The following is a 15692-nucleotide window of genomic DNA, read 5'->3' as shown; positions in this document are numbered from 1 at the left end:
AATGTTTATCCTTACAAATAAAACCAATTAATACTTTGGAAAATCCCTTGTGGTAACGTGTTACCATAGGTTTATAAGATATGTTCCATCCATAAGTATGACACTATCTATACTTCGTAATGCAACTGAGAGACTTACAGCTCGAGATAACTAGTTCGAGGGAGAACGACGGAAGCGAGAATTGAAGTCCTATACACTCGGTGGTTAATTTTGTATCAGGACCAAGTTCCATCTAGGTCCTATTTAGTCTGTATTACTAAGCCCAAATTTGACAGCGCCTCACCAGGTGTCACTTTACCTCGAATCTATGACCTACCTCATTCACTTCATGACAAGCTCCAGTTTCTAAGTTACCTGTGACAAACTTATAATGTAACATATCGTATGAACTTATGGTGTTTCTAAGTTAATCCCCGTTTCTCCTTCATTGTTTCTATTTGGATGAACGGAAAAGATTTATTTCAAGCGGGACCAAGACACGGCGCGGCTTTGGGGAAAACTTGAGTCTTTATTTCTGTAAGATTTCTCCCATGGGATATCAGAGTACGAAATAACTTTCAAGCACTTTTCCGCTTTCATTAAGATAGAAGTTTCTGTTTCGTGTTGAGTTTATTTTCAAAATCGTTTCGTAATTGAACGCCATTTCTCGTAGACTAATAATAGGCTAGTGCAACGCGTTGAAAGAAATACACTCACACATCTATTTTGATGTCGTAATCGTAACGAAGCAGCCTTGTGATGTCAAACAACGGAAGCCCATTTCTTATTTTCTTATTTGGGCTTCCCGCATTGGGTTTCAACTTTGAAGAAATATATAGAGTTGGGATTAGGCCTAACGCTTCATCCTCTTTCTTTTTGTTGGGTTAAAACTTTCGTCGTCCAAACTTGTAAGCTTACTTTGTCTTCAACCCAGAAAGATTAAGGAAAATTGGATGAGAAATTGTTCGAGTTGCGTGATGTGATGTCAGCTTTTTTTTTTGTAAATGGACATTGACGTTATGTTTGTTTCACGATTTGGAATTGAACTGTATGACAATTTTACATTGGGAGAAGTTATAGTTATCTGTTCTTTTTTCACGATAAACATATAAAACTTGAACTTACTTACTACTTAATCAACCTTAGAAAGGGTAAAGTTTAGCGTTGAATTACTGTGGTTTCTATGAGAACATTTACCCCTTTTCTAAAGCTGGATTGTAATATACTATATCATTACATAGCTCATAAGTTCATAACATATCTTATAAACTTATGATACCTGCAGAGAAACTTTCTGTGCATTCGTACTTCGTTTAAAAATGCATTTAGGAGTTGGTTAATCTTTTCATAGAGAATCATTCACTAAGGGGAGTAGAATTACTATTTTTTCCCCTGTTTATTGAAGAGATATCATTTTCAATTGCATTAAATTCAAATAAATTAATTAAAAAACCCATAACCTAATCCCCTATTCCCCTTATCACATATACTTAGCAACTCGCTATCGAAATAGACCATTCCATTACTTCCAAAAGAGAAGCAAACACTGTGCACAAGGGCGGGGAGATCACCTTCTCGGGGTATTTCCCTCGCGCCAAGAAACTCCATCCGCTAGAGGCAGGGCGAGTCGGCTAGCTTCCCGCCTGGTGTAGTGAACTCCATCTTGCGTTGCCTCTTGGCCTGTGTTGGTTTTTTCTTTGCGAGTAATTAATGAAGTTGGCTATACAGGAGGCGACTTCTTTACGATATCTTTACTTCTTTCAAAAGGCTTGTTAAAGGGTTTGATTGATGAGTTTGTTTCACGTAGAAGAAAAATCTATTCTTTGTATTTTTTAGACGTCACGTTTTACGTATAATTTTTCGGATGATGTATTTTGGGTCTTTTTTCTTTCTTTTCTTCAGGTCGCGAAGGTGCGAATAGAAGCTGTTCGGTCGCCATGACAACGACAGCTGATCCAGAGATTGGAGACCACCACCGCGAATATCAAACCCACAGGTAAATCGAGTAATCGACCTGTACTGACAAAAAAAAGAAAGAGATGCCTTCCCAATGCCTAAACATAACAGAACGTTTCTTTATCTGTATGAGTTTTGTTAAAAAGTCAACTTAACGTAGGAGTGATGCCTAAGTATACGGGACACCCTTTGTCTCGGTGTTTTTAGTCTAGGGTAACATTGACTTTAAGTATACGGTCCATAATACCGTTCGAAGACTTCCGATAGCGCCTGAATTTATTCTATTTTGATAAGGATATTGAAATTTTGGGATATTGAAAAAAGGCGGGAAAGGGAAGGGGGGCAAAAATTTCCTTTACTAAACGTCAGGCCTCAGGCAAACGCCTAGCCAATCACTAGTCTTGAACTCTGAAACAAAAGCTCTAAGCCTTTTGGAGGGACAGTTCAAGAGCTTTTACATGATTCTTCCCAACACCAAGGTTACCAAACCGAATCACATACGCGATAAATAGTTCCCTCATTACTCTATTAGGGCTTAACTATTTGCCAAGGCGCATGCGCTTGTGGATTTTTGTCCCACGTCAAGACAATCAATTGTTGATTTCTGAGGATTTAGTACCAAGCAATTATAGAATTCACCCTAGCACGGTGCGATGCCCGTCTGAAGTTTGATGAGCAGGAGAGCAAACAAAGGGTTGCATAACTAAAGTGTAAGAGGATACAGAGTGCCATCCTTCTTCTATTATCACCTTCTGGTACTACTTTACCAAAGATTATAATGAATTAGTGTACGAAATTTCATTTAAATCGGTTGACTCTTTCAACATTCATGTGGCGTTGAAATTATTCTTAACGAAAGTCATTACTATTTTTGATTTTTTGCGTCCTGCCTTTTAGCAGCAGCGGTCGTTGTCGAAATACGCGGACCCCTTTGGAACAGATGCTCCTGACTCTTTTAGTGGTCCTTTCCACTCTTTGCGCCGTTCTAGTGGTCTTACTGACACGGAGACCACTCTTAAATCCGCCACTCATAGAACGTAAGTCGTCATCAATTTTCATTTAAGATCGTTTTTCTTATCAAACCCTATGTCCCCCCACCCCATCTCTTAATTCTCTGTCCGTCCAAATAGAGCCAATGTAGACAAAGACTACTGGTTAAGTTTGATACGAGATAACAATTTTCAAAGGATTAGTTTCGGGTCATATTGGTTGGTTCTGTTTGGACGAACACGCTCCGGGGCTCCGAGATCAAAATAACATCTTTGTCAGAGAGCTAGATGACCCATATTTTATTCCGAGGAAATTTTTATTCAACGTCTATTAATAGATGTCGAAAATCTTATCTAATTAATGTGGGTCACTTTCATCATTTTAATTTTTAATGTGAAACATGAGAAGTCGCGGTTTTTGATTTGTCTGGTCAGGAATTAATGGAAAAAGGCAATTAAGTAATAGACCATTTCGATGTAACCAGGGATGGATTTAATTTTAGAAGTAGGAATGGAGAACAGAGTAATCTGGGCGCGCGTCAAAGTCCCAGACCCCCTTTCACGGGACGGAGGGCTATGAAAGAAGAGGCGGGTTATAACGACAGAGGTAAAAAGGAATTACCTCCGTATTTTTCGCCGTCCCCAGCAGCAACGTCATCAAAACGTAGTTTAAGTGAGCCAATAAGATAATTTATACTTTTCGTTACGTGTTGGAAGGAGGGGCTGTATTCTGGTCTATGAGTCGGAATAACTGAAGTAAATACTAACCGTTCTCCATTCCTACTTCTAAAATTAAAACTATCCCTATCTGAGTATATAAATGAACACAATACTAGAAAGTAGAAACGAAGTACGAGAGTCCCAAAATCCCATAATGCTTTTCGGGCAATTTCATTTAATCATAAATTAAATCTAAGCTGCCTCATATTACACAGTCACTGAGCTTTTAAATTAGTTATTCCCCGTAGCTCTATAGCTGCTTTTCCCATTCTCACTTTCACACGGAGTATCTTTTCCACATTAAGCTTAGCGAAATTTAATTATAAATTCCATTAAGAATAAGACCCTTGTCTGGGAACGAATTAACACCATGAGTGACCAGACGACTCCTGGCGTAAATGTAATAATAATATTTTTACATTTAATTAACTTTTATTTTCCCTTCTCTTTCTCTCTCTCTCAGCTTCCGAATTTGATACCGAAAATCTTAGCTGTTCCTCCAGAAATTGCGACTTTCATAATAAAAATGTGGAAGTTTGCACGACGGAAGCCTGCGTCAAAGCGGGTATTATTTATTTTTCTTTTTAATAATATTAGTCAGCTCGATGTTGGGAAAGGGTTAATGGAGATAGAATGGGTCAACCCACCTTTCATAGTGGTGTCAAGTTAGGTTATCATTACCTCGGGGGTTTGAGGCTTGTCCTGTTGAGTTTAACAGCACCGGTAATTCAATCCCGGCTCACCTGCCAAGTTAAAATTTGATCGTAAAAAAGTGTTTCGCGCCATTTTCTTTTTCCCGGGATTTCTTGCATTTTAACGAAGTTTATTACCTTAAAGACAAATATAGGACAGTTATGCATCATTTAATTAAATTATTACACGGTGTATTTATTAAGTAATTAGTAACAGAATATTTAGCAAACGCTGCAGTAATTAATTAAATAGAATATGGAGAAAACAATAAGTAAATAATTTAGTTTTCCGGATAGCAATGATTCGAGGCTAATAACTCCATAGAATTTTGATTATTTTTTTTTACTTCAAGTTTTGCTCTTCTGTCGTTACAGTTACAATTTAACCTTTGGTAATCTCCTAATTAAATAGATTTAATCTTTTCAAGAAGTTTTAAAGGATATTGGTAGGAAATTTAGCTTTGATACTCATTGTTATTCTCCATTAGTTTGAAGTTGAACGGAGTTGGAAATGGCCAGTTTTAAAAATAAACGAAATGGGGGGGGGAGGGGGGTTATTCATTTGTTTTTATTGGCAATGATCGTGCCACTCATTTTTCAAAAAGAGAGAATTTTTGACAGTTGCCTTGTTGTTTTAGGAAGGGAAATTCCCTCAGCGATATAGTACTTTGAAATTAGTGATCAATTTATCACTTTTCTAATTAAGTTAGACATTTTTTTAAAAAACGACCCACGTGCTGCATGATGGGGATTACGAAAGATTCTTTCACTGTTTATTTAATCTAGGAAAAACACTTAGGAAAACTTAAAAATTATGAAAAAAAAAATTGTTAACGACTTCAAAATATGGGGTATTCCTTTCCCAGAGAAAAACAAACACTTCTCCAAAGTAAGTTAAGAAAATCGATTTTTAAAAACGCGTACGTCTACGGCAAGCTCTTCAGTATTACGGTACTCTCTAGTATTTGAGCGGATTGGTTAGACCAGGAGCAGGAAGTCATATCCCTGGTTAAATTCCTGGTTAGGAATAATAAGCACTAATATACACTTTGAGATGTCTGGGATAGACAGATTTCTCAATGATATACTCTATTTTCCTAACTTCTAAGTCGCTAAAACACTCTTCAGTGTACGGTACTCTCTAGTATTTGAGCGGATTGGTTAGACCAGGAAGTCATATCCCTGGTTAGACCTAATAAGCACTTCTAAGGTTATACACTTTGAGTTGTCCGGGAAAGACAGAATTCTGAAAGATATACTCTATTTTCCTACCTTCCAAGTCGCTAAAACACTATAGAAAAACAATCTTTTGAAGTTCATTAATATAGGCATAGACTACTACTTGAATTTTAAGTTTGTAAAATTTTTGAAGGGTACGCTGAAAGCTGCTTCATTACATCAAAATCAGTGTAGTCTCTCAGTATCTTGGAAACAATCTAAATTTCCACTCGAGCCACTCAACAACTACAATTACTTCCCACCTTATATTTTTATTTCAACCCGATAGCCGCGGCTTTCCTACGTAATATGGATCAAAGCGTGGACCCTTGCGACAATTTTTATAAGTTTGCCTGCGGAAGGTGGCATCTCAATCACGTTTTACCTCCCGATGGTTTCCATTACGACACTTTTTCCCAAATGAAGGACGAACTGAAGACAACCCTAAGAGGTTCGTTGACGTATATATTCTTACTTCCAACGAGCTCCTTCAAAAACCCGCCCACGCACGTGCGCCGAAGCCCTGTTATTTCATTAAAAATTTTGACGAGTTTGTTTTTGACAGTTTTATTAGAAGCGCCGATTGACGAAATGGACAGTAATGCCACTGCCAACGTCAAGAACCTCTACGCGTCGTGTATGAACGAAAGTAAACCGAATTATTTACAAACCACACCATAGGGTCGAAGCTTTTAAACTTTAATTACGTTGGCAGGTATAATAGAAGAGAGACAAGAAACACCTTTATTAAATGTATTGGAAACATTGGGCGGGTGGCCTGTTATTAAGCCTAATTGGTCCGAAGAGAATTTCAATTGGGTCGAAATGATGGCAAGGTTAAGGCAATTGAACTGCGATATCTTAGTGGGACAAGGCGTGGGACCCGATGGAAAAAATTCCTCTATAAATATCATACAAATTGATCAAGCCGATCTTGGGTTACAAAGTCGGGATTATTACAATGTTGGATCAGAACAGTTAGCCGCTTACAAGAGGTTTATGATTGAAGTGGCCTGTTTATTGGGAGCACCGTCGGAACTAGCCGAAACCGAACTTGGCGATGTTATCGAATTTGAGATGAAGTTGGCCAATGTAACTAAGCCTTTTTAATATTTGTAATTACTTAAAATACGATTTGTGTATTATTATTATTGTTTTGGAAATAGTTGACTGTTCCTAATGAAGAAAGAAGAAATTTTAGCGCTATTTACAAGAAAATGACCCTGAAAGATCTTCAAGATCGAGTTCCACTTGTAAGATATATTTTTCTGATTACTTAAGTGTGTTTTAGTGCCAACCCACATGTTCAAAGCACGTGGCTTGCGCTATTGTCCTTTTAAATTTGCCGCCATTATTATCTTCCGTCGTCTGCTTATAACTTTTCCCGGCGTTTCGCTTTTGTTTATGTTTATTATTGAGTGTTTGAACTTTTAATTTTTGTTTGCGCGAGTGTATTCATTGATATTATATTTAAATTACAAAATTAAGTGCTGATTAACTGATAAATGGTGCTATAAAAGTTCAAATCTAGTAAGGTTAGTGGAATTATTTTTAAACGGTAATAAAGTTAAGCCTTGGTCCCATGTGCACGCGAACCATAGACATTAGAACACTATTAAGAACGTATCTCTATGACGCGAACCGTCGAACGCTATAGACTAGTGGCACCCCATGTTATTTCCCCATAGAACTTAATACAGTCGAAGCCAGACGGCTGCCATTACCCTATATGAAGCTATACTCAGCAGCCAAACCCCGTCGCCTACGCTAACACGTAAACACAAGTGTCAAACGAGCGACGACGTGTGAGTAAAAGTAAAGAATAGAGCAATCTAGTGATAATTTGCGAGTTTACGGTGCCTTAAATAAATGACTACTATAAAATAAATTCATAAGAAATGGGTGTCACTTGGAAAATAGAACAAATGGTACATTGGTTAGTTTGGACGGGAAGTTGCGTGTATTCGTTATATTGTTTTTGCCAAGCATCTCGGTATTACCTACCTCAATTAGATCCCGGGGATTTTCAACCAGGATATAGTTTTTTAAACTCTATACAAGACACATCAGACTATGAATGGATTACATTTAAAGATGCTTGGGGACGGTATTGGTTTTGGATAGTGGGACAGTGTATTTCCGCTGTTATTTTAAAAGAACTAAGATTTTCCCCTATGACAATTATGTGTCATAACATATTAATATCGTCCTTACTCGTGACAACTGTTTTAGGTTACAAATGTTTAATTTTGTACATTTTAAACGTCGTGTTGTGTATCTTAGCTAGTTTGAGTGGATCAAAACTGGCATCTTATATTGTACCTATTTTGGCCATATTGGCGCAAACAATATACAATTTGTACCAAGAAGAGCACGTAGCTTATAGTGAAAAACTTTTTGAATCAATTATATTTGAAGTAGGCTTAGGATGGTTGAATATGCGTTGTTTAAGCTTCTCAATTGATAGAATAAACTCTGGTAATAAGAAATGTACACTTAAGGACTTAATCTGTATTTATAGCTATTGTTTTTATTTACCATGCCTATTTACCGGACCAATAATGCTTTTTTATGACTATGAAGTTCAAAGTTCATGTTTGAAAAGATCCTCTATTTTTACCCAACCATTTAAGGTTCTTTTAAACGTAATACGATACGTTTTCTATTACTACTCGTTAGAAGTAGTCACCCATTTTTGTTACTCCACTGCCTTTCAATTTTATCCCGATTTAGCTGACCAATTAGATTCCTGGACACTTTGCGGTTTAGGTTACGCTTTACCATGTTTATTTTATTTAAAATATAAGCTAGTTTATGGTTTTATGGGTTTAATTTCTGAAATTCAGGGATTAAACTTGCCACCCCCGCCTAAATGCGTTTCCCGCGGACATTTAAGTTCGTTTCTATGGAAACATTTCGATCGAGGTTTATATCTATGGATTCTTAGATATTTATACATACCGTTAGTCGGTCCGGCTATGAGTTTACCCCGTAGAATATTATCTTCCTCAATTTGTTTTGGGTTTATGGCAATGTGGCACGGACTACATTATACAATTAACGTTTGGACACTTTTAAATTACGCCGGGGTCACTTTAGAAATGATTGGGGCTGTAATGGGACGTAAGATATTAGATAAATTAAACTGGAAGCCTTCAAAAGAAATGTTTCAAAGATTACAGGCTCTAGCTGGAGCGCCTTTCTTCATGCACATGTGCATTACCAATATTTTTTTCTTATCAAACTACGAAGTTGGAATTTTATTTTGGAAAAAAATTGTTTTCGGTTTCCCCATTCCGCTGTTAAGTACTTTATTCATTATGTATTGCGGTAGTCATGTATCCATCGATTTTAAAAAAATTGAGGAGAAACGAAGTCAAATTGAAGCCAAAAAACTGAATTAAATTTATTTATTTATTTAATCCTACTAACAATTTATTTATTTATAATTTTGTATAATTTTTTTGTCACGATTGTTTTGTTTGTTTGTTTATTTATTTTTGCATTATTGTACGTACACCGCACTGTAATTTTGAAATATTGTGCCTGAAAATACCAGTTGCATGATTGTATTGTAATATTTTCGCGAAAGGAAGTCACTGAAACCTCAAAAAACTACAGATAAATTGGACACTCTACTTTGAATTGGTTACGCCAGTACCTATTAATGAAACTGAAGAATTAGTCGTATTTGCTTTGGATTATTTGCGAAGTGTCGCCACTCTAGTTGAGGAATCTCCCAAAAGGTTTGTCGCGACCGAACCGTGCTTCAATTGTCAGGGTTCGTATGGAACCTGGATAAGTCAGGCATTTGGAAAATTGGGGGGGGGGGAAGTCTGGGATTGTCCGAGATACGTCAGGGATTTCGTTTGGTATATCAAACCATGATTCGAGCAATGCTAAATTCGGGCTCAGTTGTGATGACTCTGGTAAACACCGTAAAATTGTCAGGGATAAGTTGGAAAAGTCGGGGATTTTCAGTATTAAAATTTCGTCAGAACCCGAGGGGGTAGACACTTGAGAACTCAGGTGTACAATATGTCTTGAACTCAATGCACCGTCAAAGCTGAATTGTGAGTTCCGAAGGCTTTGAACTCAATGCACTGTCAAAGCTGAACTCTTTTAAACTCAGGTGTACACAGAGTTACAAAGCGTCTACCCCCTCGTCAGAACCCTGTTCAATTGATGGACTTAATTAATAAAACACTTTGTTGGATTAAAATTCCACAATAAATCCAACATTTAGATTAATCGCCAACTATTTACTGTGGAGATTTATCCAAAATCGAGTAGGCAATTTGGATCGGCGATTTTTAAACGCTCAACAGAATTTCCATCGAGTTCAATATGGAGTACAAACCGCTCCGCATCGATGGAAAACTTGTACAGTTTACGTTAACAAAAACATGGGAATGGCAGTCGGGGCTTTGTTCATACGAGCCCATTTTAACGAAGACAGCAAGAAAAAGGCCGAAGAAATGATAGCCGATATCAAGGAAGCATTTTTGGAAATTCTGCAGGAAGCCAGTTGGATGGATAACGAAACGTTATTTGTAGCTCAGGAAAAAGTAAATTGAACCAACTTAATTAATTTAAACAAGCGTTTAATTTAAATTCACGAGTGTAATTTAGGCACGAATGATGACGCAGAAGATTGGATACCCGGAATACATAAATAATTCGGCGTTGTTAGACAAGGATTTTGAAGGGGTATATCTACCGTCAAACTCCAGTTTCTTTGATTTTTAATAGATTGAAGTTACTTGGAGAAATAACTGTTCTTAGGTCACGGCTTTGTTCTAGGTAGAATTCAAACCAGATACATATTTCGAGAATAACTTGAACTCGCTGCGACATTTCGCTTTGAAAGAGCAATTAAAATTGAGAGTCCCCGTTGATAAAACCATCTGGGTTACGTCACCAGCTGTCGTTAACGCATTTTACACCAGATCAAAGAATTTTATAAGTATGGATGGATGGCTGCGTTGTGACCTTAATTTTAAGGGTCTTGAACGTGGTTTTGTTGTAGGTTTTCCGGCTGGAATCTTACAACCACCATTATACCATCAACATTATCCTAGATCTATAAATTACGGAGGAATAGGTGTGGTAATAGGACACGAAATAACACATGGATTTGATGATAAAGGTCCTAGGAACTTTTTCGGGTTTTGAATTAGCCTTATTCCTGATCAGCGCCATCTGCCCATAGCGGTGACTTTGAGAACTACTGTAAGCGGCAAGCCAATCAGATGTCGCTAAATTCTGGTGACGTCACTGACTGGCACTCTCGGGTCTTACCAAAAATGACGTCACCAGATTTTAGCGACATCTGATTGGCTTGCCGATTACAGTAGTTCTCAAAGTCACCGCTATGGGTAGATGGCGCTGATCAGGAATAAGGCTAATTGGGAACTTGAGGTGTTAAAGGTGGTTTTAAATGAAATTTAGGGAGACAATTTGATCAGTTTGGGAATTTGAAACAATGGTGGCAAAGTGAAGCGTTCGCTCGTTTTCAAAAACAAGCCGAGTGTATGGTTCAACAATATAGCAATTACACTGTCTCCGATATCGACATGAATGTAATTTTGTCATATATTTACTAATCTAATCTAACCCAACCCAAAATGGCCGATATCTAAGGAGGTTTTCTTCGTTAAAAAATAGACCTAAAGAAGATCTCTCCATTTTAGGGTTGCAATAGGGAGCTAACAGCTGGCTAGGGGGAAGAGATAGTCTGACGTCACGCAGCCGCCCTCTGGTTGGAATTTTTGCGCGTAGAATACTGTTTCCAACCGTTAGGGGGGATGAAACTCCAGTAAGAGATAGAAGGGTGTGACGTTTCAGGGGTTAGAACTGTTAGCTCCCTATTGAAAAAAAATTAATGTTCATTGTTCACGCAGTCATTTCTAACGTTAATTTCAAACTCTAGGTGAATGGAATTAATACTCAAGGTGAAAATATCGCTGATAATGGAGGAGTTAAACAAGCTTTTAGGGTAAGAACCATTTATTTTCTTTTAAGGGGTTAAGTTTTTTTAGGTAAAGGTGTTGTTGTTTAGGCGTATAAAAATTGGTTGACGCGTAACGGAGAAGAACCATTACTACCAGGCATGAATCTGACGCACGATCAGCTATTCTTTTTAAACTACGCTCAGATCTGGTGCGGTATAATGAGACCGGAAGCGGCTATTAATACCGTCAGAGTAGGAAATCATAGTCCTGGTAATTTCCGAGTTATCGGAGCTCTTTCCAATTCGAAAGATTTTTCCCGAGCGTATAGTTGTCCGAGTGGAAGTTTAATGAACCCTGTTGATAAATGCGAAGTATGGTGATTGTTTCTTGTCGTTTTTTTAAAACAAAATCATCTAATTGGTAACAAAACCCAACCAACCAATGAAAAGTACGAGAGAAAGTTTTAAATTAAATTAAATTAAATTAATTAATCCTTCGAGTGTTAATTTATAAGTTAAAACCTAAAAATATTTGTATATATTATCAATTTTATTGTTAAAATTGTTGAATATTTAAAAAATCAAAAACTCAGGCGTCAGGAAATTAAATTAGACGAAAATGATTGTGTAAATAGACGTTGATGAAAGTATCGTTTATTTACTGAATTAATTAATTAATACAGACAAAACTCGGAATATTTAATGATCGATTTAATTAACATCAGATGACAACTAAATAACTAATTATAAAATGATTATTACTTTTAGATAAACATCATAATTCATAATCTTAAAAATTTTCAAAGAAGGTATTATTAATTTCAATTGCTTCCCGCAGCAATTTCCTTCAAATTTAAAACCAACCATTAAAATGTGTAATTTTAATTAGTGATAATTTAATTTAATTCTTTTCTTTCAGAATTTATGTTTTATTCATATCATTTTCAAGGCACATGATGGATGGTCGTAAAATCTGTATAAAAATGGTGGACTTTATAAGGAAAAAGGTAACTAACGACTGACAGCAAAAATACGACGGTCATCTTAATATTCTTAAGTAGTTTTGAACACTTGGAGATATTTATAAAGTTCGTACTCGTCATCGGTGGTACGCGTATGTTGAGGGGTTTTAAGGATTGCCTCAACACGAACGGCTAAATTCGCTTTGTATATATTTTGTTGAACGGACTTTAAATTAGCCCTCAATGATCTAAGATCGGCAATTTTGAGATTGACAGTGTTGCTGGTCGCTTCCTGACACCATTTCTTGATTTTCTCGTCTACGTCGCTAACACCTTGATCAGCCACGTTTAATAATTCGTTTATTGATGTGGATGTTGAAGAATTTGCTGAATTTCCCGATGTATTCTGGGTAGTTGACGCGGCCGAAGTCTCCGTTAATTTCCCACGAACTCTCTTATTAGGTTTTTCCGTCAAATTTTCCTTTTCTTTAGCGTTGTTCGGCTTAGGTCTCAATGACGTCGAGGCCTCCGTTTCATCAACCTCCATTTTAATGGCCAATGATTTATCAAGCTTTCCTTTCAAAATATTGAACAAGCCTTGGTTGCTCGTAGTTGTTGTAGTTTCATCCGTATTTTTTCGAACCACTTTGGTTTGCACAATTTCCTGGGTATTATTATCGTTTGGTTTTCGTTTAGATCTCAACTCTCTACTAGGTATTTCAACTTCTGGTTCCTTTTCCGGGGTCTTTTTGGTGGTGGATTTGTTGTCCTGCGTTGTTTTAGTTTCAGGGACTACTGCGACTACTTTTTTCGGTATCTGAGGCTCCACACTCTCTACTCTAACGGAAGTTGACGCTTGTACGCGTTTAGGTGTGGCTTTTTTCGGTGGCACCGAAGATAATTTATTCCCCAGTGATTTTTTCAAGTTGAAAATCTTCAGAGCTTCCGAACGATTTGAGCTGTTTGTCTTTTCCAATCTCACTCGTCTAGGTCTTTTCGAACTATAATCTTGACCGTCATCTGATACTTGATTTTCATCCGGAAGACAAAGTTTAACCAACATTTCCGAATCTCGGACTTTGGAAGCTTTTGGGTTCGTCTTTGAGAAACGATATTCCATAAAACAGTTTAAAAACTTTCTGGGTAAACAATGATTATACGATTCAACGTTAGGCAACAAGTAAGTTTCGAATCTTTTTCGTAACGCTTCAGGAGTGTGATGTTTCAAATCCGAGTGTTTTTGCATCTCCCTCCATACTTCGTTTTGTTCCAGATCTTTGATGCAATGTTTCTCCATTATAAATCCAAGAATAGCGTAATCTTCCGCTCTGGTAAATTCTCTCTCAGTTTCCGAGGCTTCCAGAGCTTTGATATCTTTCGTAATTGATTCGTAATTATCCAAAAAGAGTTTGAGTTTGTCTTCCGAGATTAAGTTTCTGATGGTGGAGTTGCGAATTTTTAACATGCTAAGCAATGCTTTGAAACGTTTTCTGAGATTCCTGATGGTGTGAAATTGCAATTCAGTTTGTTTGGACATTTCTTTCCATACTTCCATCTTTTTTATATCTGTGAAGCAATTTTTCTTGACGATAAAGTTCAAAATAGCCAAATCCTCAAGCTTGGTGAATTCGTCACGAACTTTACCGGCGTTATGCGTGTATTTACATTTTGGATCACTGCATTCCTGTAAAACTTGACATAATCCGTATTTTACAGCGTCTGGCATCATTACTCGTTCTTTCCCAGCGTAAATTAAGAATTCTTTTAGTTTTTTAGGACCGACATTGGTGACGTAGTCCAATATTCTAGGCAATATTTCCCTTTCAAATTTCTCCCTTAACATATGGTAAGGGAATTTCTTGAGAGCGGGTTGTTGGCTCATATGTTTCCAGACACTATCGCTTTTTAGCTCTTGCAAACAATTATTAGATGATATGTAATTGAGTATCTCAACGCAGTCGTCGTATAAGATTGGAACTGCGGTTATCTGAGATTTGGTTACGTATTTAGGGTTTGCTTTATCATACAAAGAACTTCTCATTCCAGCGATAAAATTTACAGCGGCTTGTTTTTTTGTCGTGTTCGTAGTTGAAGTTTCTGTTGTACCAGTATCGGGTAAAATAGCTTCGTCTTCAACTGGAGTAGCGGTTAAATCGGGTGTCTCGGGTTCAGCTTTGACACTGAGTTCATCATCATCTGTCATTCCATCATTTTGGAAACATTTTACATCATCATCAGTGACGTCAAAATCTGCAATTCTTGGCAGAATATCTCGGAAAAAACGTTTCTTCAAGGACATAGGCTTGAATTTATTAAGTTTTGGGATTATAGACATCAGTTCGTATGTTTCATTGACGACCAGGTATTTATGTAGCTTGTTTTTGTTGAGAAATTCAACTATTTGCTCATCATCCGATTGTGTGAAAGGTTCTTTTTGCAGACTCCCATCACTTTCATCTTCCTCCTCCTCCTCCTCCTCCTCTTCTTCATCATCATCATCATTGTCTTCTTCAACAGGAAATTGATCCAAAGGTAACAACTTGCCAAGGTCAGTGCAAGAATAGACGTATTTTACGCTATGAACATTTTTAGGGTATTCTTTACCCTGTACAAAAGTCGCGAGTTTTGTAACCGCATCCTTTTGTTTATTGGTGACAGCCCCACCAAATTTTTCAATTAGTTCTTTCAATTTACTTCTTTCGGAAGCAGGTTCGACACCTCTAATGTGGAATTGCATAGGTTTTCCATTAGAAACGAACAAGTATATCTTGTCATTCGCCATCTAAAATTGTAATTAAAAAATGGGGAAACGTAGCCTTATTTAAATAACTATATTAGTAATTTAATTTAATTTAATTATAATATAATATCATCGACGCATCAACGTTGATAACTTAAATTTACGATTTTACGAACACATTTGTTGTCAACAATAGACTAATGGCACCCCATGTTATTTCCCCATAGAGCTTAATACAGTAGAAGGCAGAGGGCTGCCATTACCCTATATGTTAAGCCTTGCCCATTGAATTAACAAGCAGACAAAATAAGAATATTAATAACAACCTTTACAACAGGGTTTCGAAGGGAAAGATTTTCTTAAAGATGATAAACGTTTTAAATGTTTTAAAATATTCAGTTTATTAATAGAATTAATCCAAAAAACGAGTGTGAGGCACCATTCAAAATCAAAAGTCAACAAAAGACAAAACCGTTTATGTAA

General features: G+C 36.9%; 3 protein-coding genes across 6 annotated transcripts in view; 2 read left to right on the top strand and 1 right to left on the bottom strand.

Annotated features, from left to right (window-relative positions):
• Positions 1-12392, top strand: part of LOC149709910 (neprilysin-1-like) — a 27414-nt gene extending 15022 nt beyond the window's left edge. For 2 of the 4 annotated variants that reach the window (XM_089858159.1, XM_089858158.1), the window contains exons 2-16: positions 1882-1975; positions 2836-2972; positions 4108-4209; positions 5844-6005; positions 6120-6203; positions 6270-6646; positions 6721-6807; positions 9176-9300; positions 9801-10122; positions 10187-10264; positions 10358-10520; positions 10584-10703; positions 11006-11136; positions 11487-11552; positions 11616-12392. In XM_089858159.1, coding sequence (XP_089714285.1) covers positions 1917-1975; positions 2836-2972; positions 4108-4209; positions 5844-6005; positions 6120-6203; positions 6270-6646; positions 6721-6807; positions 9176-9300; positions 9801-10122; positions 10187-10264; positions 10358-10520; positions 10584-10703; positions 11006-11136; positions 11487-11552; positions 11616-11888 — 2286 coding nt within the window. In that variant the 5' untranslated portion in view covers positions 1882-1916 and the 3' untranslated portion in view covers positions 11889-12392. Of the gene's footprint in view, positions 1-1881; positions 1976-2832; positions 2973-4107; positions 4210-5843; positions 6006-6119; positions 6204-6269; positions 6647-6720; positions 6808-9175; positions 9301-9800; positions 10123-10186; positions 10265-10357; positions 10521-10583; positions 10704-11005; positions 11137-11486; positions 11553-11615 lie in introns of all 4 variants that reach the window. The other 2 variants (XM_089858157.1, XM_089858156.1) reach the window with 1 other exon arrangement.
• On the top strand, positions 6836-8988 carry rasp (protein-cysteine N-palmitoyltransferase Rasp). Its single transcript, XM_089858162.1, has one exon. It carries the CDS (start codon positions 7453-7455, stop codon positions 8956-8958), a length of 1506 nt encoding a protein of 501 aa, XP_089714288.1. The 5' UTR covers positions 6836-7452; the 3' UTR covers positions 8959-8988.
• Positions 12128-15692, bottom strand: LOC149709909 (uncharacterized). Its single transcript, XM_089858153.1, has 2 exons — positions 15536-15692; positions 12128-15251 (listed from the first exon to the last, which is right to left on the bottom strand). The coding sequence occupies exon 2, from the start codon at positions 15249-15251 to the stop codon at positions 12561-12563; it is 2691 nt and encodes an 896-aa protein (XP_089714279.1). The 5' UTR covers positions 15536-15692; the 3' UTR covers positions 12128-12560.

This window comes from Phalangium opilio, unplaced genomic scaffold (genome assembly GCF_054372755.1).
Source record: "Phalangium opilio isolate 3A_F unplaced genomic scaffold, DU_Popi_V2 ptg000011l_1, whole genome shotgun sequence".
Lineage (NCBI taxonomy): Eukaryota > Metazoa > Arthropoda > Arachnida > Opiliones > Phalangiidae > Phalangium > Phalangium opilio.
This window is presented reverse-complemented; position numbering and strand designations above follow the sequence as displayed.

Excerpts from the sequence above, each read along its gene's own strand:
- rasp (XM_089858162.1), top strand. The coding sequence starts at position 7,453 with ATGGGTGTCACTTGGAAAATAGAACAAATGGTACATTGGTTAGTTTGG.
- LOC149709909 (XM_089858153.1), bottom strand. The coding sequence starts at position 15,251 with ATGGCGAATGACAAGATATACTTGTTCGTTTCTAATGGAAAACCTATG.